Source organism: Cetorhinus maximus, chromosome 11 (assembly GCF_964194155.1).
Source record: "Cetorhinus maximus chromosome 11, sCetMax3.hap1.1, whole genome shotgun sequence".
In the NCBI taxonomy this organism is placed as follows: Eukaryota; Metazoa; Chordata; class Chondrichthyes; order Lamniformes; family Cetorhinidae; genus Cetorhinus; species Cetorhinus maximus.
This window is the reverse complement of record NC_135889.1, coordinates 116,062,698-116,084,230: the sequence shown is the minus strand read 5'-3', so window position 1 is coordinate 116,084,230 and position 21,533 is coordinate 116,062,698. Positions and strand designations below refer to the sequence as shown.

At 47.8% G+C, this 21,533-nt stretch overlaps 1 protein-coding gene across 1 annotated transcript in view; it reads right to left on the bottom strand.

The window, feature by feature from the left end:
- Positions 1 to 21,533, bottom strand: part of slc15a2 (solute carrier family 15 member 2) — a 109,589-nt gene that overhangs the window by 59,715 nt on the left and 28,341 nt on the right. Inside the window, exons 8-11 of the mRNA XM_078552780.1 lie at positions 15,714 to 15,791; positions 14,676 to 14,758; positions 1,136 to 1,222; positions 926 to 1,015 (exon numbers count right to left, since the gene is read on the bottom strand). Coding sequence (XP_078408906.1) covers positions 926 to 1,015; positions 1,136 to 1,222; positions 14,676 to 14,758; positions 15,714 to 15,791 — 338 coding nt within the window. The remainder of the gene's footprint in view (positions 1 to 925; positions 1,016 to 1,135; positions 1,223 to 14,675; positions 14,759 to 15,713; positions 15,792 to 21,533) is intronic.

Below are 21,533 nucleotides of genomic sequence, written 5' to 3'. Positions count from 1 at the left end.
AAGGGAGTTGGACAGCTTTTTGAGGATGGGGAACTTACAGGACTATGGACGAAAAAGCGGAGCTGCGAGATTTAGCATGATTGACTGCTCTTTCAAAGCACTGGCACAGGCATGATGAGTCAAATAGCCTCCTTCCCTACTGTAAATTTCTACGATCCTAATGATCACTCATGTGAAACGGCTGGAGTTTAGAAGAGGAAGAGGCAACATGATTGAAACATATAAGATCCTGAGGGGTCTTGACAGGGTGGATGTGGAGAGGATGTTTCCTCTTGTGAGAGAATCTAGAACTGGCATCACTGTACTAGTGGTCGCCCATTTAAGACACAGAGGAGGAGAATTGTTTTCTCTCAGGGTCGTAAATCTTTGGAACTCTCTTTCTCAAAAGGCGGTGGAAGCAGGTTCTGTGAGTATTTTTAAGGCAGAGCTAGATAGTTTCTTTATAAGCAAGGAGGTGAAAGGCTATCGGGGTTAGGTGGGAGTGTGAGGTTGAGATTACAATCAGATGAGCCATGATCTTATTGAAAGGTGGACCAGGCGCAATGGGGCCGAGTGGCCTACTCCTGCTCTTAATTTGTATGTTCATATGAAGCTAATTTTCCGGACATCTGTCCTCCATTTGTACTTCCCTCTTGGAAAAATGGTGCCTCCTTCTTGCACAGCCTTGGTTTACCATGAAGTCACGTTCTAGGTTTATCATGCTTGTACTGTACATTACCCTATGCATTTTTATAAGTTGCCTCCTCAGTGGTCTTCCATTGAAGCAAAAGAGCCCAAGTTTCTCAAATCTACGCTCACAGTTCAGGCTTGTGGAACACAGATTCCTTTAAGATATTGAACTGTAGCTTCAACTCCTCTTAAAGGGCCAGAGCAGCTGACTTCATGTTGACACCCAGCGCGAACCCCAGATGAGAAAGTTCTTTACCTGTTGGTCAAACAACGCCCAGAACATTGGAAGAGGAAGGTAAAGGAACAGGACACGGGTAACCATCTTAATTTCTTCCATAAGCCCTTTCTGTTAGAAATAAATATTTACAAATTGAGTAAGGGAATCCTCTATTTTTGTTAATAGGATTATTTCAAAAATATGTACACTAAAGTATTCAAAGAATTCAACAAAAGAGTTTCACGTAACTGGATACTTCTCTCTCGCCCAGTCAAGCCAATGTTCCCTCTTTGGATATTTTTTGCCACGATGCCTCCAACGATTGGCTATTGAAAACTGTAAGAGAAGACAATTCTTTTTAAAATATGGCCCCGGAGTGAACTTTTAGTCAGGAAATAACCCAAGAATTCATGACAAAATACCCATCAATTTAGGCTGCTTACAAACCTGGGAAATGTCAGGTTCCCTGAATGGACCTGTTTTTTTAAAGAATAATTTTCTCACACACACACAACACACACACACACACACACAGACAGACACACACACACAGACAGACACACACAGACATACACACACACATACACACACACACACATACACACAGACACACACAGACAGACACACACAGACATACACACACAGACACAGACACACATAGACAGACACACACACAATGCACACACACACACACAGACAGACACACACATACACACACAGACACACACACACACACAGACACACACACACACACCCCCACCCCCGTCACATCCCCACCTACCATCACCACCCCCACCCTCACCACCACGACCCCCGCCCCCCTGGCGCTGAATCCAGGAACATCACAGAGAAATAGTTATTCATGTGTCAGGACTTTTCGAGCACAAATAATCATAAATTTGCAGAATGATACAGCACAGAGTGAGGTCATTTGGCCCTTCTTGTCTATGCTGGCTCTTTGAATGAGCTATCCAATTTAATCCCACACCCTAGCTGGGGCTGATCTTCTCAAGGGCAATTAGGGATGGGCAATAGATGCTGGCCTAGCCAGCAACGCCCCCAACCCATAAATGAGTTTAAAAAAATGATTTAATAGTGTTCAAAATTATGAGAGTTTTTTTTGTAGAGTAAATAGGGAGTCACAGCTTGAAGATAATAAGCAAAATAAACAAAGGGGAGACTTTGTTTTACATAGTTTGTTATTCTGATCTGGAATGCGCTGCCTGAAAGGCTGGTGGAAGCACATTTAATAGGAGCTTTCAAACGGGAATTGGATATATACCTGCAGGGCTATGGGGAAAGAGCACGGTGCATGGGTTAATTGGATATCCTGTACAGGCACAATGGGCTGAATGGCCTCCTTCAGTGCTGTATCATTATGATTCTATACTCTTCTCCTGACCAGTCAGATTGGCCTATGTCACTGGCCACAGCCCATGACCAGTCACTCAGTTGAAAGGTGACACTTTGATGGGGAAGGAGAAAAGTGGGGGTCGGGGGGGGGGGCTTCGGAGAGGGAAGAGGAAGGTGTCCAGAAATTTGTTTCAAAGGGAAAAGTGTAAACATGTTTTAACATTTTCCAGGTAGCGTCTTGGAAAATTGGGTTCTGCATGTGACACGGAATCAGGATCTGAAACCGACAGAGCAAACAAAACTACCGAGAGAGAGAGGCAAACCCAGACTCTTTGTGGCATTTACAGAGACATCTGTCTCACTACAGCCCACAACGTATCCCAATGAATATTGGAATTCTTGGGAATGGAGTAATTCTCTAAAAGCTTGATTCCTTCCCTAAATCATCTCAATTGCATTGATCCTTCAAAACCTCTTCCACCCCCTCCTTCACGAGAAACTCATCTAAATGCCTCTAGTGTCCACTCAAAAACAGTCACTTCAATTCTTTGCCCTTTTAAAGTAGCAAAGTGACACCTTGGAGCAAAACAACAGGCAGCTCCGATTCAGTTGGTGGTACCCTTACTCCCCAGTCATTCTCAGGCATTCTCAGTGCAACCCAGCGCTGACCTCAACGGAGTGTGAGGGTTTGGTGAGCTGAGGGAATCTTAAATCTCATTCTAAAAATCTAATATTGTTTGTACTTAACATTTAACCGCAAGAGCTGTTTAAATTCTGAGCCTCATCCAGGGGCCTAAGCAGGGAGATAGAAGCTATCCACTGGGCAGCAGCTGAAATAGTTAATTAAGGAGCTAGCTAGAACTGTTTTTTTTTTCATCTGTACCTGGGCTCAGTCTCTTTGTTCAGAGCATATAAATTCAGACATTCCCAGAGCGACCAGCACTGGAGTGTGAGAGTTTGGTGAGCCGAGGGAGTTCAGTGAGGAGCGGAGGGAGGCCGTCCTTTGCTTTTTCTAGCTTTTTCACCTCTGTAGCAAAGAGCGAGAGTGCAGACAGCTATGTTGCCTGCCCGACACTAGGTTTTGGGACATTTGCTCAGGGCTGGAGAGGAACCTTCAGTGGGATGGGGATGATCCAGTGGTCAGGGTCCATGTAGGTACCAATGACGTAGGCAGGATGAGGTAGGAGGTTCGGCATAGTCAGCACGAGGAGCTAGGCTCCAAATTAAGAAGCAGAGCCTCAAAGGTAATAACCTCTGGATTTTCTGACATGTAAAACGTCGTGTGGTGATGTCGGCCGTGCGTCCCGACGTCACCGCGCGTCATTCTGATCTTTTGCCCGGCGGGCACGCACCAGAATCGGCTGTGCCCCCGCCGAGCTGCCAAAGGCCTGTTAAGACCATTTACAAACCAATTAACCCTATTGAGAATGCTGCCCCATCCAACCTTAAGGTTGGCGGGGGGGGCAGGCGAAGAGCCCAGGCGGCCTTCGCATTTATCGTGAAAGCTCATCCACGGGCGGGGTGAGGTTTCATGAAGTTCTAATAAATTTAAGAAAAATTATGAAAATTCATAAACATGTCCCAGCTCATGTGACATGTCTGAATAATTTTATTTTTTTAATTTTTCCAACTTTAAAACTGAAGTTAATCTTCCTGAGGCAGCTCACGTGCCAAAGAGCGCAGGCCCCGACTCTCACCCCTCCCCTCCGCCTGCACAGGTAGCGCTGAGAGCTACTGGGCGCGCTTCACACTTGGCGGGCCTTAATTGACATGCCCACATAAAATGGCGGCATGCAGCCGATCGCGGGCCTGCCCACGCCCACTTCTGACCGGCCCACCCGACGGGGAGAAAATTCTCCCCTATAGATATTCAAATAAGAAAAGTGTTAATAAAATCCTATATTGATCCTATAGAAAGTGAGTCTGGAAGATTGATAATAGAAAATAAGGAGAGGACAGATGAATTGAACAGGCATTTTGCATCGGTCTTCACCATACAGGATATAAGTAACATCCCAGAAATAGCTGTAAATCAGGAAATGGAAGGGGGTGAGAAACTCAGGAAAATTACAATCACCAGGGAAGTGGTGTTGAGCAAATTGTTGGAGCTGTGGGCTGACAAATCCCCAGGTCCTGATGGACTTCATCCTAGGGTCTTGAAAGAAGTGGCTAGTGAGATAGTTGATGCGTTGGTTTTAATTTTCCAAACCTCCCTGGATTCAGTGAAGGTTCCATCAGATTGGAAAATAGCAAATGTAACTCCTTTGTTCAAAAAGGGAGGGAGACAGAAAGCAGGAAACCATAGACCAGTTAGCCTAACATCTGTCATAGGGAAAATGTTAGAAGCTATTATTAAAGATGTTATAGCAGGGCACTTAGAAAAATTCAAGGAAATTAGGCAGGGCCGACATGGTTTTGTTAAAGGGAAATCATGTTTAACCAATTTATTGGAGTTCTTTGAAGGAGTCACATGTGCTATGGTTAAAGAGGAACCTGTGGATGTGCTGTACTTAGATTTCCAGAAGGCATTTGATAAGGTGCATCAAAGGTTATCGTGAAAAATAAAAGTTCATGGTGCAGGGGGTAACACATTGGCATGGGTAGAAGATTGGCTGGCTAAGAGGAAGTAGAGAGTAGCCATAAATAGGTCTTTTTCCGCTTGGTGGGATGTAATGAGTGGTGTGCCACAGGGGTCAGTGCTGAGGCCTCAACTTTTTACAATTTATATAAATGACTTGGATGAAGGGACTGAATGTATGGGTGCTAAATTTGCTGATGACACAAAGATAGGTATGAAAGTAAGTTGTGAAGAGGATGTAAGGAGGCTACAAAGTGACATAGATAGGTTAATTGAGTGGGCAAGGATCTGGCAAATGGAGTATAATGTGGGCAAATGTGAAATTGTCCATTTTGGCAGGAAGAATAAAAAAGAAGCTTATTATCTAAATGGTGAGAGATTGCAGAGCTCTGAGATTCAGAGGGATCTGGGTGTCCTAGTGCATCAATCACAAGAGGCTAGTATGCAAGTACAGCAACTAATTAGGAAAGCTACTAAAATGTTTATTGTGAGGGCAATTGTATACAAAAGTAGGGAGGTTATGCTTCAGTTATACAGGACACTGGTGAGACCACATCTGGAGTACTGTGTATAGTACTGGTCTTCTTATTTAACCATAGAACCATAGAAATGTTACGGTGCAGAAAGAGGCCATTCAGCCCATCGTGTCTGCACCAGCCAAAAAAGAGAAAAAATAAATTAGCCCCTCATTTTAATCCCACTTTCCAACATCTGGTCCGTAGCCTTGGACGTTCCAGCACTTCAGGTGCAGCTCCAGGTGCCTTTTAAATAAGTTGAGCTTATTAAAAAGGCACTACTTAAACTTAAGTTTAATTCACCTTAAATTAATGTCCCCTGGTAACTGACCCCTCAACTAAGGGAAACAAGTCTTTCCTGTCTACCCTATCTAGGCCCCTCATAATTTTGTACAGCTCAATTAGGTCACCTCTTAGCTTCCTCTGTTCTAAGGAAAAGAACTCTAGCCTATCCAATCTTTCCTCATAGCTGAAATTTTCAAGCCCTGGCAACATTCTTGTAAATCTCCTCTGCACTCACTCCAGAGCAATTATGTCCTCCCTGTAATGTGGTGACCAGGACTGTATACCAAATTCCAGCTGTGGCCTAACCAGTGTTTTATACAGTTCTATCATTACTTCCCTGCTTTTTTATTCAATACCTCGCCCAGTAAAGGAAAGCATTCTATATGCTTTCTTGACCACCTTGTCCACCTGTCCTGTCAATCCAAGGACCTGTGGACATTCACTCCAAAGTCTCTCACTTCCTTAACCCCTCTCAATAACTTCTGGTTTATTGAGTATTCCTTTGCTTTGTTTGCCCTCCCCAGATGCATGACCTTACATTTTTCCGGATTGAATTCCATTTGACACTTTTCCGCCCACTCAACCAAACCATTGATATCATTCTGTCCTCAAAGAAAATCCTAAGATGTTTAGCCGGTACATTAAGAGTGAGAGGATAACTAAGGGAAAGGTAGGGCCTATCAGAGATGTACATGGTACTTGTGCGTTGATGCAGAAGATGTGGCCAGTTATCCTCTTCACTATCAACTACACGGCCAATTTTTGTGTCATCTGCAAATTTCCCAATCATGCCTCCCACATTTAATATATACAACAAACAGCAAAGGGCCCAGCACTGAGCCCTGTGGAACACCACTGGAAACTGTTCTCCATTCGCAAAAACGTCCAGCGACCATTACCCTTTGTTTCCTGTCACTGAGCCAATTTTGGATCCAATTTGTCACCTTCCCCTGTATCCCATGAGATCTCACTTTCCTGACTAGTCTGCCATGTGGGACCTTGTCAAATGCCTTACTGAAATCCACATGGACAACATCCACAGCACTACCCTCATCAATCCTCCTTGTTACTTCCTCAAAAAAATTCTATTAAGTTAGTAAGACATGATCTTCCCCTAACAAAACCATGCTGACTGTCCCTGATCAACCCGTACCTTTCTAAGTGAAAGTTTATCCTATCTCCCAGAATTGTTTCCAATAATTTGCTCACCCCTGAAGTCAGACTGACCAGCCTATAATGTTCTGGCCTATTTCTCAAACCCTTTTTAAATAATGGCACAATGTTTGCAGGCCTCCAATCCTCTGGTACCTCGCCTGTATCAAGTGAGGATTGGAAAATGATCCTCAGAGCATCTGCTATTTCCTCCCTGGCTTCCTTTAGCAGCCTGGGATACAGCCCTTCTGGCTCTGGTGATTTATCCACCTTCAAGGATGCCAGTCCCTCCAGTACTTCCTCTCTCACTATGCTTATTTTATCTATATTCCACACTCCTCCTCTTTAACTAGAATGCCTGCATCATCCCTCTCCTTAGTGAAGACAGAGCAAAGTACTCACTGAGAACCCTGCCCACATCTTCTGCATTAACCCACAAGTTACCATGTACATCTCCGTTAGGCTCTTCCTTCTCCTTAGTTATTCTCTCGCTCTTAATGCACTGGTAAAACAGCTTAGGATTTTTTTTATATTTGCTCTTCTAACTCCCTTCCACTAGCAGTTCAGAGAAGGTTTACTAGACTAATACCAGGAATGGGAGGGTTGTCTTATGAGGAAAGGTTGGACAGGTTAGGTTTGTATCCGCTAGAGTTTAGAAGAGTAAGAGGCGACTTGATTGAAACATATAAGATCCTGAGGGGACTTGACAGGGTGGACGTGGAGAGGATGTTTCCTCTTGTGGGAGAATCTAGAGCTAGAGGTCATGGTTTATAAATAAGGGGTCGCTCATTTAAGACAGAGGTGAGGAGAATTTTTTTCTCTCAGACGGTGATGAGTCTCTAGAACTCTCTTCCTCAAAAGGCAGTGGAAGCAGAGTCTTTGATAGTTTTTAAGGCAGAGCTAGATAGATTATTGATAAACGGGGGTGGGGGTGGGGTGATGGGAATATTGGGTTAAGGTTACATTCAGATCAGTCACGATCTTATTAAATGGCGGAGCAGGCTCGATGGGCAGAGTGGTCTACTCCTGCTCCCAATTCGTATGTTTGTATGTAACATTATGGGCTCAGGGCTGGTTCCAGGAATTGAGCATAAAAATCTAGACTAATACTCCTAGTGCAATACTGACTCCTAGTGCAATGGGAGTGCTGCATTGTTGGTGTGTGGAATGTGCTAGGTCTGCACTCTAACAAGGAGGAACTGTAGGCATATCAGGGTATTTACTTAAAAAAGTTAGTTTACACTATTTACAGTATGTACATAATGGGTTACAGAGAAGGCACATCTCCTCTCAGAGCTGCCCGTCTGCTGTCCGGAGTGTCTAACACATGACTGCCTGATGCCAGTGCAACATAATCATGTACCTCATAGATGTGCATAGCTGTTCTGTTAACCCTTTATAGTGCAGCTGGAGGCGCTGTCTTTCTGATGAGATGCTAAACTGAGGACCTGTCTTCACTCTCAGGTGGATGCAAAAGACCCACATCACTATTTTGAAAAAGAGCAGGGGCATTCACCCTGGGGCCCTGTCCAATAGTTATCGCTCAAGCAACATATAGAAAGAAACTAGTCTGGTCAATTTTGAATTGCTGTTTGTGGGAGCTTGCTGTGCACAAATTGGCTGCTGTGTTTCCTGCAACAGTGCCTAGGCTTCAAAAGTGCCTCATAGGCTGTAAAATGCTTTGGGATGTCCTGAGGTCATGAAAGGTTCTATATAAATGCAATTGATTTTGAGCATGGAGTGTAATCAAGGCTGGCTTAGTAACTAGGTATAGTTCCTAGGCATATTTGTCTATCCAGCAATGATACCAATCCTTACAGGTAAGGTCAGTAACAACGGGTAATCAATTCTCCAATCTGGGATTGTTAGAACTCTGCTCAGACTGGTACCCAGACAAGTTGATAAATGTTTATTTCAGGTCTCATTAGAATGGGGATTGATGTTGCCCAGCACATTGGCACCAGCCTGTACTTGCTGTTCAGCATGCTGGTCACATCTTGGCCAAGGGTCTACACATTTGCACCATTTAACAGCAGCCCACAATGTATTGGCACCACCCATCACCATGACAACTGCCGACTGAAACCCAATTCTGTGAAGAAATCTGCCATTGGAAACTCACTCAGGGACTTGAGCAGAAGAGGAGACAGAGAATTAATTCATCTCATTTGGCAAAGGGAAGAGGGAAGAGCCAGAGGGTGGGAATAGCTGGATCGCTCTTTGAAAGAGTCAGTGCAAGCTTGATAGGCCAAATGTCCTCCATCTGTGTTGTACCATTCTTTAATACTAGGGCCAAAATTTTCTGTTTGGCAGGCGGGTGGAGCAGGAGTGGATGTGGGCAGGCGCGCACCCAGCGCATTTCCGACTCCCGTGGATAGCGGGAGTGTGCGGGTTGTGGCGGGCATGTACAGACCACCAGGTCCAATGGCAACCCGGCAGTCTGTTTAAAAGAAGGCCTGGCAGCCTCCTGTAGGCTGCTCACAATGGCCACTTCCAGGCCACACTGCTGAGGGTCGGTTCAGCAGGGCACACTGGAGGGAAGGGCACAGGAGCAGGGCAGGCTGCAGGGTCTGCCCCAGGAGCAGGGCAGGCTGCAGGGTCTGCCACAGGAGCAGGGCAGGCTGCAGGGTAGGCCAGTAGTGGGGGGGGTCAATGCACCCCTCGCATTTCTGATGGCTGCCTTGCTGCCCTCCTTGAGGAGGTAGCAGCACAACGAGAGGTGTTGGTCGCCCAGGATGGGAGAAGGAGGCCCCCCCACAAGACCAAACGTGCCTGGGAGGAGGTGGCGGAGGTGGTGAGCTCCTGCGATGTGGTGCGGTGCACCTGGATCCAGTGCCATAAGCGCTTCAACGATTTGTTGCGCTCTGGAAGGGTGAGGACCATGTTGGTGTTGGGCATTTAACCCAGCAGGTAGCCTTAGCCTTTGAGGGCTTCCCCCCGCCAAGTCTTACTGTCTTGACTGCATTGAATCATGTTGGGCATTTCTCGTACGCTGGGTGGGCAAGCAGATAGTGCCCATGCTTACATCAGCCTGAGTGGTTCATGAGGAGATGAGTTCTCCCCCGCACCATGTGTTGCTCCTAGTTGCACATGACTAGGCTGGGGGCAACCTGCAGGAGATGCAGCCAGGCACACACTCAGAACTCCAACACGTCTCCTATTCACAGTGATGAGATTGTGGAAGGGGAGACTCAAGGTCTCGTGACCAAGAGCCATCTGCTGCCCTTGACGCTGCACCTAGTTGCGCCTCCTTGCTATGGGAGCTAAGACCGTGAGTTTCCTAAAGTGATGAATGCAGAATGTGTCCAAGGTAGCTGTTGGCGGGGGGTTTGGGAGCAGGCGTAATATCTTTGTGTGACTGATCAGCAGTAGCGGGGAGAGGAGGCACTGGAGGCCTGATATGGGCCATTGTAGTTGGGGTGCGGTGTGCGCATGCAGAGTCCATGTGCGATTATCCGCAATGAATGGTCTTCTCTGTTTTTCAGGAGAAAAATGCTCACAATGCCTGTGAGCGTTCGCGGACAGGAGGCAGTCAGGCCCAGTTGCTGATTTTGAACCGCTTTGAGCAGGAGGCCCTGGAGCTTGAGAGGCGCCATGCACCCAGGTCCACAGGTGTCGGTGGGGCTGGGGTGGAATGGCCAGGTATTTGAGGTCCACAGTCACATCCGCTCTGCCTTCCCATCATCCATCACACTGATGATTGTTTGATTTGTTATTGTTGCAACATTGCTCATTCACAGACTGATCGAGTCAGATGTGTGAGTCATTGACAAAGGTCCCTCGGCCCTTCGAAGATGCGCGTGTCAAGCACCTTCCAAAGTCGCCTCATCCCATTTCTGACCACTATCCCCATGGCCTTGTATGCCATGGCATCGTAACTGCACATCCAAATACTTGTTACATGTTAGGAGGGTTTCTGCGTCCACCACCCTTTCAGGCAGTGCGTCCCACATTACTGTGTGCAAAAGTTCCTCATCACCTCACCTGTCAACCTCATGCCCCTTACCTTAAATCAATGCCACCTGGTTACTCATCCCTCCGCCAAGGGGAAAAGTTCCTTTCTGTTGACCCTATCTCTGTCCCTCATAGTTATAAAGCTCAATAATGTCACCCCTCAATCTCCTCTGCTCCAGGGGAAATAACCCCGGTCTATGCTATGTCTCCTCATAAGTCAAACTCTCCAGCCCAGCCAGCATCCTGGTCAGCGACCTCTGCACTCTCTCTACTCCATTCACATCCCCCCCATGAAGCGCTGATTACAACTGCACCGAGAACTATAGCTGTGCCCTAGGCAGCGTTTTCTGCACTTGCAACATGACCTCCCTGTTCCTAAATTCTATTCCTCGGATAATAAAGGCAAGTATGGCATTTACCTTCTTAAACACCTGATGTACCTGTCCCGCTACCTTAACGGGCCTGTCGATATGCCCAGCAAGGTCCCTCTGATCCTCCTTACTTTCCACGGTCCTACCATTCCTCGTGTATTCCCATACCCTGTTTCTCCTGCCCAAATGCATCACCTCACACTTATCCACATAACATTCCCATTTGGCATTCCTTAGGCCATCTGACCAGCCCGTCCGTATCCGCCTACAATGTTAGGGTCTCCTCCTTACTATTTGCCACCCCACCAATATTCGTCTCCATTGGTTCTGGAAGGTTGAGCGCATAATGAGCCAGGGGGAAAGGGATGAAGTGTGTCACTGTGTGCACGCTAACTGATCCACTGTCCTTGTTGTTCATTTCAGCATCATCAGAGCCTGTCTGCCAGGGGGAATTGCAGATGCCCCCTCTCACACCTGAGGGCCCTCAACTGTCACCTGCGTCACAGCATTTCTGCCAGGCAGGCACCAGCGCAGATACTAGCACCTCAGTGGGCATTGGAACATCGGCTAGTGTCCCGGGACACAGTGGAGAGGACACTTCACAATCACTGGAGGAGCTGGCAGAGACAGAGAGTGCCAATGGCACCAGCAGTTGGAGGACTGCAGGGGACCAGGCACATGCTCAGTCGGTGCCTGATGTTGTGCCTCTGGAGCTGTCCGCAACGCAGCAGCTGCAGGAAATGCGGCCGGGTGTGCGGGAGCATCTGGGAGTGATACATGAGGCTGTGCTTCACTTGGTGTCTGTGGTGGAGGAGTCCACATGGAGCATGAGTGATGCCATGAGCCTCATGTCAGAGCGTCATGCTTCCCCCATGGAGAGAGTGGCGACTCTTGTGGAGAGGCTCCTCCAGGAGAACAATCAGCTTCTGCTGGGGATACGCTCGGACCTGCAAGCCCTCAGTGCCAGTGGCCACAGCTGGTCAATGCCAATGTGGGAGATGGTGTGGGCTTCAAGCTTCCCAGCTTATTGCATATCCATCGACGGTGAGCAGGGAGGCCCGGGGTGACCCCACATCGGCGCAGCAGCTGCCTGTCGTATCTGCGGGCTCCTCTCACGGTGCTCTGGATGAGGGCACCAGCTGCTCCGCCCCTCTCCCAGTTACCGCTTCATCCGGTGAGGCTGCGACGACTGGAGAGATGCCAGCTGTGGAACTGGCAGCTCCCTCCCAGGCAGGGCCAGCACAGGCTCCACGGGCCAGAGGATGGCCGCCAAGGTCATCGAGGCCGACAGGACAGCAGAGTCAGCAGGCTGGCTCAGGTGGCACTCCGAGTGATGGGGCAGCACCAAGACGTAGCACCCGTAAACGTAAGCATAAGGCACCTTAGGCACACCACGGGTTCCTCACTGGTGCTTTTGTGTTGACCCTAGATTAGGAAATTATTATTTCTTGATGGTTGAAAAATGTTTTGCTTTCATTTTGTTTGACCATATAATGGAGAAAATTAAATCCAGATGTGTTACCATGGCTGAGGGGGGCTCCTTTGTTCTGCATTTGTATGTTTTACATACATGTCGTGAGTGTTTGAGTGGACATTGAGGTTTATGTCCAAAGCCCTTAGTTGCAGCTGATGACCTGGCAGATTTAGCACTTAGGGCTGAGTACGGAAGCGCCAGGCAAGGCTGGTCCTCCTGATCCATTTGTGTTGTGCTAGCTGAAGGTTCGTTGGATTAAAGTCTCCCGGGTGTCCCTGCCTCCTTGGTGTAGTCCCGGGTCAGTGTTTAGCCCCTCAGCATTCCCTTGTGCTTCCTCATCCTCAGAGCCACTGCTGGACTCATCGTGTGCAGCCGCATCCACTGTGTCAACATCTTCATCATCCACTGCGTCTCCTCTTTCCAGCACAAGATTGTGGAGAGCGCACCATGAAACCACTATCACTGGGACACGATCTGGGGGGTCCTGGAGTGCGCCCCCTGAGCGGTCCAGGCATCGGAAGCACATCTTGAGAAGACTGATGGCTCTCTCCACTACAGCCCTTGTGGAGGCGTGGCTCCTATTGTAGCGCTGCTCAGCTTCTGATATTGAATGGCGGAGAGGCATCACGAGCCACTTTCTGAGGGGATAGCCCTTGTCACCCAGCATCCATCCATCTAGCCGGGCTGGAGCACTGAAAAACCCCGGCACCTGGGAGTGTCTGAGGATGTAGATGTCGTGGGAGCTGCCTGGGTACCTTGCACAGACTTGTAGAATCAGCATCCTGTGATCACACACTATCTGCACCTTCATGGAGTGGAAGCCCTTCCTGTTGACGAAGGCACCGGGCTCACCCACTGGTGCCTTGATGGCCACATGTGTACAGTCTATAGTACCCTGGACACGGGGGAAGCCAGCAATGGCTGTGAAGCCTCTGGCTCGCTGTGCCTGACTTGCCTGGTCGCAGCAGAAGTGGATGAAGGTCAATGCCCGTCTGAACAGAGCATCTGTAACTTGCTTGACACAAGTGTGGACAGCTAATTGGGAGACACCGCAAAGATCACCCACCGAGCCCTGGAAGGAGCCAGAGGCATAGAAGTGGAGGGCAACTGTGACCTTCAGAGCTGCTGGCATGGGGTGTCCACCCACACAGTTAGGAGAGATCTCAGGGCCAATCATCTGACAGATATAGTTGACTGTTTCCCTTGACAGTTGGAGCCTCCTTCAGCAATGCACCTCAGTCATATTGAGGTAGCTGCTTCGCCGCCTGTATACCCTGGCAGCAGGATAGTGGTGTCTTCTGCGGCCCCTTCCACCTTGGACTACTTCTTGGCCCAGCCCCCCTTGTGCCTGTGCCTGTCCTCCCAAAGGTGGCTCCCCTGGAGGATGATTGTGCACTCCTGGCCTCTTCCTTATTCTATTCCTTATTCCTCCTCAGAGGAGCTGCCTCCAGTGGACATGTCAGAACCCATACCCAGGCTAAGGGGAGGCCTCCGGAAAGCTGCAGGCCCGATAAAGATTCCTGACTGCAGAGTGCTGACCTGAAGGTTCAAAGTACAGAGAAAGCTGCAGGAATTCGTTCTGAACTGCTACAGATCACACAGGCAAGTTTAAAATACTTTCTGCAATAAATACTCACAGACCAGATTGACACCCCCACTGAGCCTTCTTAACCCGCCCGTGGATGAGTTTTATTAAAAAGTCTCTAACCCGCCTGCCCGTTGCGGCCACGCGCTGAGCCGAAGATCACACGGGCGCCTGAAAATCGGCATCGATTGATGAATTAAGGGCCTTAACTGGCCCGTTAATTAATGGCGGGCGCGCGTCGAACTTCATCGCGCGCCTGCCCAACGAAATATCGCGATGGCGCCCGGTGACGTCGGGGATGCTCGCCTGACCTCACCGCGCATCATTTTTCGCGCTGGCGTATGGGGGGAGCAGGACCCCGCACGTCAAGAAGAAAATTCTGCCCTAAGAGTTGGTACATCAATATTCATATATCAATGTTTAACACAGTTATTATAAGTAAAATAAATAATGAAGTAATATTTGAGAACGTCTATTAACTATAAGGAAGGATGGTCACTAAATCATCCCCTGAACACTCACCCCAACACAACTACAGACTTCACCCAATATATTTCCCCGTGGTGGCAGTTTTTTGTAGAGCCTACTTCCGGATATAAACACAACTAAATCAAAGGAAAAAAACAATCAAGTTAATGTTCACATTTCCAAAGCACTTCCTTTCCTTGTTCTTTACCATTGCATCCCCTGCTCACCATTTCTTCCTCTTCTTAACGGGAATGTAGGGTAGCTAGAGCACTGAACTCAGCGACAACCTGCCAAACCTATGATCACCCCCACCGAGGAGGTCAAGGATGAATGGGAGCACCACCACCTCCAAGTTCCCTCCAAGTCACATAACAACCTGACCTGGAACAGTATCGCTGCTCCTTCATCGTTGCTGGGTCAAATTGCTGGAACTCTGCCTGCTCGTGGGATCAAATCACCAGGCGGTCTACGGGGGCAACATCACCAAATGGACCGCAGCGGTTCACAAAGAGGTGGGCTATCACCTTCCCAAGGGAAACTGAAGGAATGGCTGATAAATGCGGCCTTGCCAGCACCCGAGAATGAACAGAAATAGTTCTGGGTCCATGGCACAAAATTATTCTAAATTGGCACGAATTGTAAATCATGGAAGCCATTGTGTGCAGAAGCTGAAATTGTCATGCCAGTCCACTTCTGAGGTTGGGCGAGGGGCATGTTTCCTGTGCAGGACAAGGAAACTTGACTCTGCATTTACCCTGTTCTTCAGCTAACTCTGAAGTGCTTCACATTGTGTCCAATAAAAAAGGAAAATGCTGGATTGTCCCAGCAGCAACAAGCACACGGTTCAACCAGGGTGATTACATCAGACCATAAGACATAGGAGCAGAAATTAGGCCATTCGGCCCATCGAGTCTGCTCCGCCATTCAATCATGGCTGATAGGTTTCTCAACCCCATTCTCCCGCCTTCTCCCCGTAACCTTTGATCCCCTTACCAATCAAGAACCTATCTATCTGGGTCTTAAATACACTCCATGACCTGGCCTCCACAGCCTTCTGTGGCAATACAACCTGAGGGTGGAATTGTAGCTTACCTAATGCGAGCACCATGAGTACAGCAGGAACACCAAAGGCAAGAGTATAACAGTCTCCATCAAAGCACTGAACATCAGCTAGAAAACAGAACAAGGCAATGTCAATGAGGATGGATACACTGCATTCCCCTTACAGCGCCTGAACACAAATACTACTTGACCAGCAAACCATGAATGAGATCCACAAACACAGAACAGAAGGTTCAAAACAAAAAACTACTGCGGATGCTGGAAATCCAAAAGAAAAACAGAATTACCTGGAAAAACTCAGCAGGTCTGGCAGCATCGGTGGAGAAGAAAAGAGTCGACGTTTCGAGTCCTCATGACCCTTCAGCAGAACTGAGTATAGTTAGGAGAGGGGTGAAATATAAGCTGGTTTAAGGTGGGGGGGTGGGGGGAGAGAAGTTGAGGCGGGGGGCGGTGGTTGTAGGGACAAGCAAGCAGTGATAGGAGCAGATAATCAAAAGATGTCACAGACAAAAGGATCAAAGAGGTGTTGAAGGTGGTGATATTATCTAAGAAACTGTGCTAATTAAGAATGGATGGCAGGACACTCAAGGTACAGCTCTAGTGGGGGTGGGGTGGAAAGACTGACAAGGTATTAGTTGTAGATTTAAAAATAATGGAAATAGGTGGGAAAAGAAAAATCTATATAAATTATTGGAAAAAACAAAAGGGAGGGGGAAGAAACGGGGTGGGGATGGGGGGGAGGGAGTTTAAGATCTAAAGTTGTTGAATTCAATGTTCAGCCCGGAAGGCTGTAAAGTGCCTAGTCGGAAGATGAGGTGCTGTTCCTCCAGTTTGCGTTGGGCTTCACTGGAACAATGCAGCAAGCCAAGGACAGACATGTGGGCAAGAGAGCAGGGTGGAGTGTTAAAAAGGCAAGCGACAGGGAGGTTTGGGTCTTTCTTGCGGACACACCGCATGTGTTCTGCAAAGCGGTCGCCCAGTTTGCGTTTGGTCTCTCCAATGTAGAGGAGACCGCATTGGGAGCAACGAATGCAGTAGACTAAGTTAGGGGAAATGCAAGTGAAATGCTGCTTCACTTGAAAGGAGTGTTTGGGCCCTTGGACGGTGAGGAGAGAGGAAGTGAAGGGGCAGGTGTTGCATCTTCTGCGTGGGCATGGGGAGGTGCCATAGGTGGGGGTTGAGGAGTAGGGGGTGATGGAGGAGTGGACCAGGGTGTCCCGGAGGGAACAATCCCTATGGAATGCCGCCAGGGGGGGTGAAGGGAAGATGTGTTTGGTGGTGGCATCATGCTGGAGTTGGCGGAAATGGCGGAGGATGATCCTTTGAATGCGGAGGCTGGTGGGGTAATAAGTGAGGACAAGGGGGACCCTATCATGTTTCTGGGAGGGAGGAGAAGGCGTGAGGGCGGATGCGCGGGAGATGGGCCGGACACGGTTGAGGGCCCTGTCAACGACCATGGGTGGAAAACCTCGGTTAAGGAAGTAGGAGGACATGTCAGAGGAACTGTTTTTGAAGGTAGCGTCATCAGAACAGATGCGACGGAGGCGAAGGAACTGAGAGAATGGGATGGAGTCCTTACAGGAAGCGGGGTGTGAGGAGCTGTAGTCGAGGTAGCTGTGGGAGTCAGTAGGCTTGTAATGGATATTGGTGGACAGTCTATCATCAGAAATTGAGACAGAGAGGTGTCAAGGAAGGGAAGGGAAGTGTCAGAGATGGACCATGTGAAAATGATGGAGGAGTGGAGATTGGAAGCAAAATTAATAAATTTTTCCAGGTCCAGACAAGAGCATGAAGCAGCACCGAAGCAATCATCGATGTACCGGAGAAAGAGTTGTGGGAGGGGGCCGGAGTAGGACTGGAACAAGGAATGTTCCACATACCCCATAAAGAGACAGGCATAGCTGGGGCTCATGCGGGTACCCATAGCCACACCTTTTATTTGGAGGAAGTGAGAGGAGTTAAAGGAGAAATTGTTCAGTGTGAGAACAAGTTCAGCCAGACGGAGGAGAGTAGTGGTGGATGGGGATTGTTCGGGCCTCTGTTCAGCTCTATTTTCACATCACATCAAAGCTAAGTGGATTAACAGTTAATGTACTCATGGTCAATGTGATCTCTTTGGTTTGGTTTCAGTTACCTGAGGGGTTCGGACAGGAACTTTCCATTTCCTTTTTTCCTTATTGGCCTTTGGGTTACTCAGGGAAGCTTTTTGCTTCCCTCAGGAGATTGCGCACCTCTGATGGGGCTGGTAAGTGTCTATGACATGATGCTCCAAACATTATGAGTTTGGCAGGCTTGATGGTCAACTGGCCTATTCCTTATTATCATTTTCCGCATGGTCATATGTTAACCAGCATGTTCCACTCTGCATAGTCAAGGCTAATACCTCCAGCCTACCATTGAGGGAGTGCTGCACTGTCAGAGGGGCAGCCCACTGGATCAGACTGTAAATCAAGCTCACATCCCATGATCTGGGTTGATGTTAAAGATCACTGGGCATTATTTGAAGAAGAGTAGAGTCTTCCAAGTGTCCTGATTAATAATTATCCTAACTAACCCCACCAGAGAAACATTAACTGGTCACCTATTCGTCTGATTTGGGACCTTGCTGTGGACAGTCGTGTTTGCTGACATAAGAGTGTGATCCATTGTGTATGAAGGATACTGGCGCATCTCTGAGAAATCTTCATTCAATGGCCAAAAACCTAAAGAGAGTTTATACCGTTTACAAAAATGTGAATTTGAATATAGCATTTGGAAGCCAAGTTTTTTATCAGCTGAGATGGCAGTCGGGGGTGGCAGGGTTGGTGATTAGGTGGGTTACAGTTCTCCTTTGGACTCAGTTGGCCAAGCCAAACTTCAACAATACAAAAGCAAAATACTGCAGATGCTGGAAATCTTCGGAAAATGCTGGAAACACTCAGCGTCTGTGGAGAGAGAAAAACAGAGTTAAGGGGCAGGATTTTGCCAAAACCATCGCTGCCCCAACATCAGCCCGTGGGTGGGTGTCAGCAACTTGGATGGGCGGTCAGCGGGACTTACCCCCTGATATTTTGGGTGGCAGCTGATTAAGTAGCTGCCGCTGGGGTTACCATCCACTTCAGGACAGTCTCCCACCTGTGAGAGCAGCTGGCCCTAATCGGAGACCCAACCCTCTCAGCCTCAGCAGCGTCACTGGGAGTGGTGAAGCTGTTGACACAGGCAGGGCCCCACAGCCCAAAGCAGGCAGGCCAAAGAAAATTTGAACAAAACATAACATTGCTATAGTTGCAGGGGAAACACATCCGATGGAATTGATAGGGCCGTGAGGCTGCCACTCCTGTCCTCGGCCTCTCTTTGCTCAAAGACAAGTTCTGCTGGCCCCCTCCTGCCCCCACCGACTGTCGCGGGGAGACTACCTACATTTAGCTGGCGTCTCTCCATGTGGGGATGGGGGCAGGGGTACAGAGGGTGGGTCTACCATCAGCAAATGGCCCTTTGTAGGGCCTTTGTCTATCCAGATTGGCTGCCCGCTGCCCTGGGGTGGGCAGTTTGTCCAATCCCGCCAATGGTAAAATCCTGGGGCAAGGTTGGGCAGACTGTCATGAAACTATTAACGTATATAATATTTTGGAAAATATTTTTCTTTTAAAGTTGAGGTTTAGTTTGCAGGTATGTCTTAAAAGCTAGCTAATCTGAGTGCTTTGATGGGCATTAGTTTTGATATGGAAGAGAGATAGCGTGCATTTGCATTTTTTTGAATAGAGCATTCAAGAAGTGGGGTGAAAACTTGACTCCTATCTGGCAGATACCAAGCAATATGTTTATATTATTAATAAAATTGGTAGTATGAAAGGGGTTTCATTGTTAAAAGGTGAAGTTCAAAGAGGTTGTTGATACAATGAGAATTAACCTTCAATGGGGCTGGTAGGTATAACTTCAGTAGTTTTCGGGTGTGCAGGGTAGAGGCAATGTAAGATCAAAAGGCAGCTGTAAGCCTCCAACTGTCTCCACAGTGAAAAGAACCTCATTTTGAATTTGTAAGGTGAAAATGCCTTGCCTGGTGTTTGGTTAAGTCTATGGTTTGTTGTTGCCTGAATAGAGGTTAGTTTGGGAATTTGTTAAAAGTTATGATAGTAGTAATTTATAGCCATGTGCACATAAATTTTAACCTGCACAAATTAGTAAAATGTTTCATTTAGTTTAATGTAAAAACCTCGAGAACTGGTGGTCTGAATTTAGAGTCGTATCTCAAACATAACACTTAAAATTATAGGTTATGACAGTTGTTTAAAGTCTCCCTCTGGGACTTTTTAAATAACTCCGCTTTACCAACTGCATCAGTTATAACACAGCCATTCCACTACGGCTTCCCGCGATTTTACTCTATCCCTCCACCCCCCCCCGGGGCCGGTGAAATTCTGCCCAACATTCGAGGCTGATGAACTTTCCTCAAAAATGGAAAATGTTAGAGGTGTTGCAGGCTTAAAGCAAATACAGGGAAAAGGGGTAAAGGTGGGGGCAGTGGAGTGCACAGTGCTGAAGGGAAGGTCTGTGACAGAGTGGAAGACAGGAGTGATTAAATGACAAAAGAAATGATGGTGCGTGGCAAAGGGGGAGTAATGGGACAAGTGAAGAAACAACAGATGTGTCCAGAGCAGGTGTTAATGGCAAGATGCCATTCGCAACACCTGCCATCCAGAAACAAACATTGGAAGCAGAGGTCATGATCAGAGGTTATTGAATTCTGGAAGGCTGTAAAGTGCCTAACGGAAAGATGAGGTACTGTTCCTTGATTTTACATTGAGCTTCATTGGAACAGGATGAGGACAGGGAAGTCAGACTGGGAGCAAAGCGGAGAATTGAAATGTCAGGAAGTTCAGGGTCACACTTGTGGATGGAATGCAATCCATAAAGTGATCACCCATTTAGTCCCAGCCCTGCGTTGAGGCCAGGGTTGGTATCAACCATAAAACAAAAGCAAAATACTGTGGACGCTGTAAATCTGAAATAAGAACATATAATGCAATAGGTCTGGCAGCATCCATGCAGTGAGAAACAGAATTAACGTTTCAAGTCCGTGCGAGTCGTACGGACTTGAAACGTTAATTCTCTTTCTCTCTCCACAGATACTGCCAGACTTGCTGAGCTTTTCCAACATTTTCTATTTTTCTTGATATCAACCATGATGCTCTCCATGATAATTATGGCCTTGCAGCGCTCACTCATTGAAAATGGCTACTTGGCTCAATCTTTCAAAACGCCAATTAAAATGACGATTATCGAAAACATGTTGACAAGCGTTCTCACTTTTGGCAAAAAACAATAAACTGCAGAATAAAAGTAAATGAAAGGAAACTTAACCAATTAATTCCAAAATGCGGCTCCCAGTGTTGACGACGCACTCCAGTTCTCTGCGGTGCCCGTCGGTTGCAGTGGGCCTCAGTCATGCCAGCGGGCACTGCACCTTCCCCCTCCAGGGACATCCTAGCGTGGACATAACCGTGGAGCAGAGTCAGGCCAAATGGCCCTCTCGACTGTGCACTGCCTGGGCCTGTGTATGGCCACATTGGCCCCGGACTGACAATCCCGTCTTTGCTGGCACTCTCCCCTGAGGAGGGCGTGTCAAGCCAGGAAACTTCCCGACTCCCTCTTCCATCTTCGCCTCGAAGACGAAAATCCAGCCCAGGGGCACAGCCAGGCTGCAGGGAGAGCTTGCTGGCCGATTTCTTGGAGAGCTACTGACAACCACCGTGCCCGTGAAAGCCTCCAAATGTTCGTCAACCTGATTAAGCAGGAAGTGGAAGATACGTTGAAAGTAGGCTGTGGTTAAGGAGTGACACTCTCAACTCTTTAGAAGGGTAGCAAGTTACA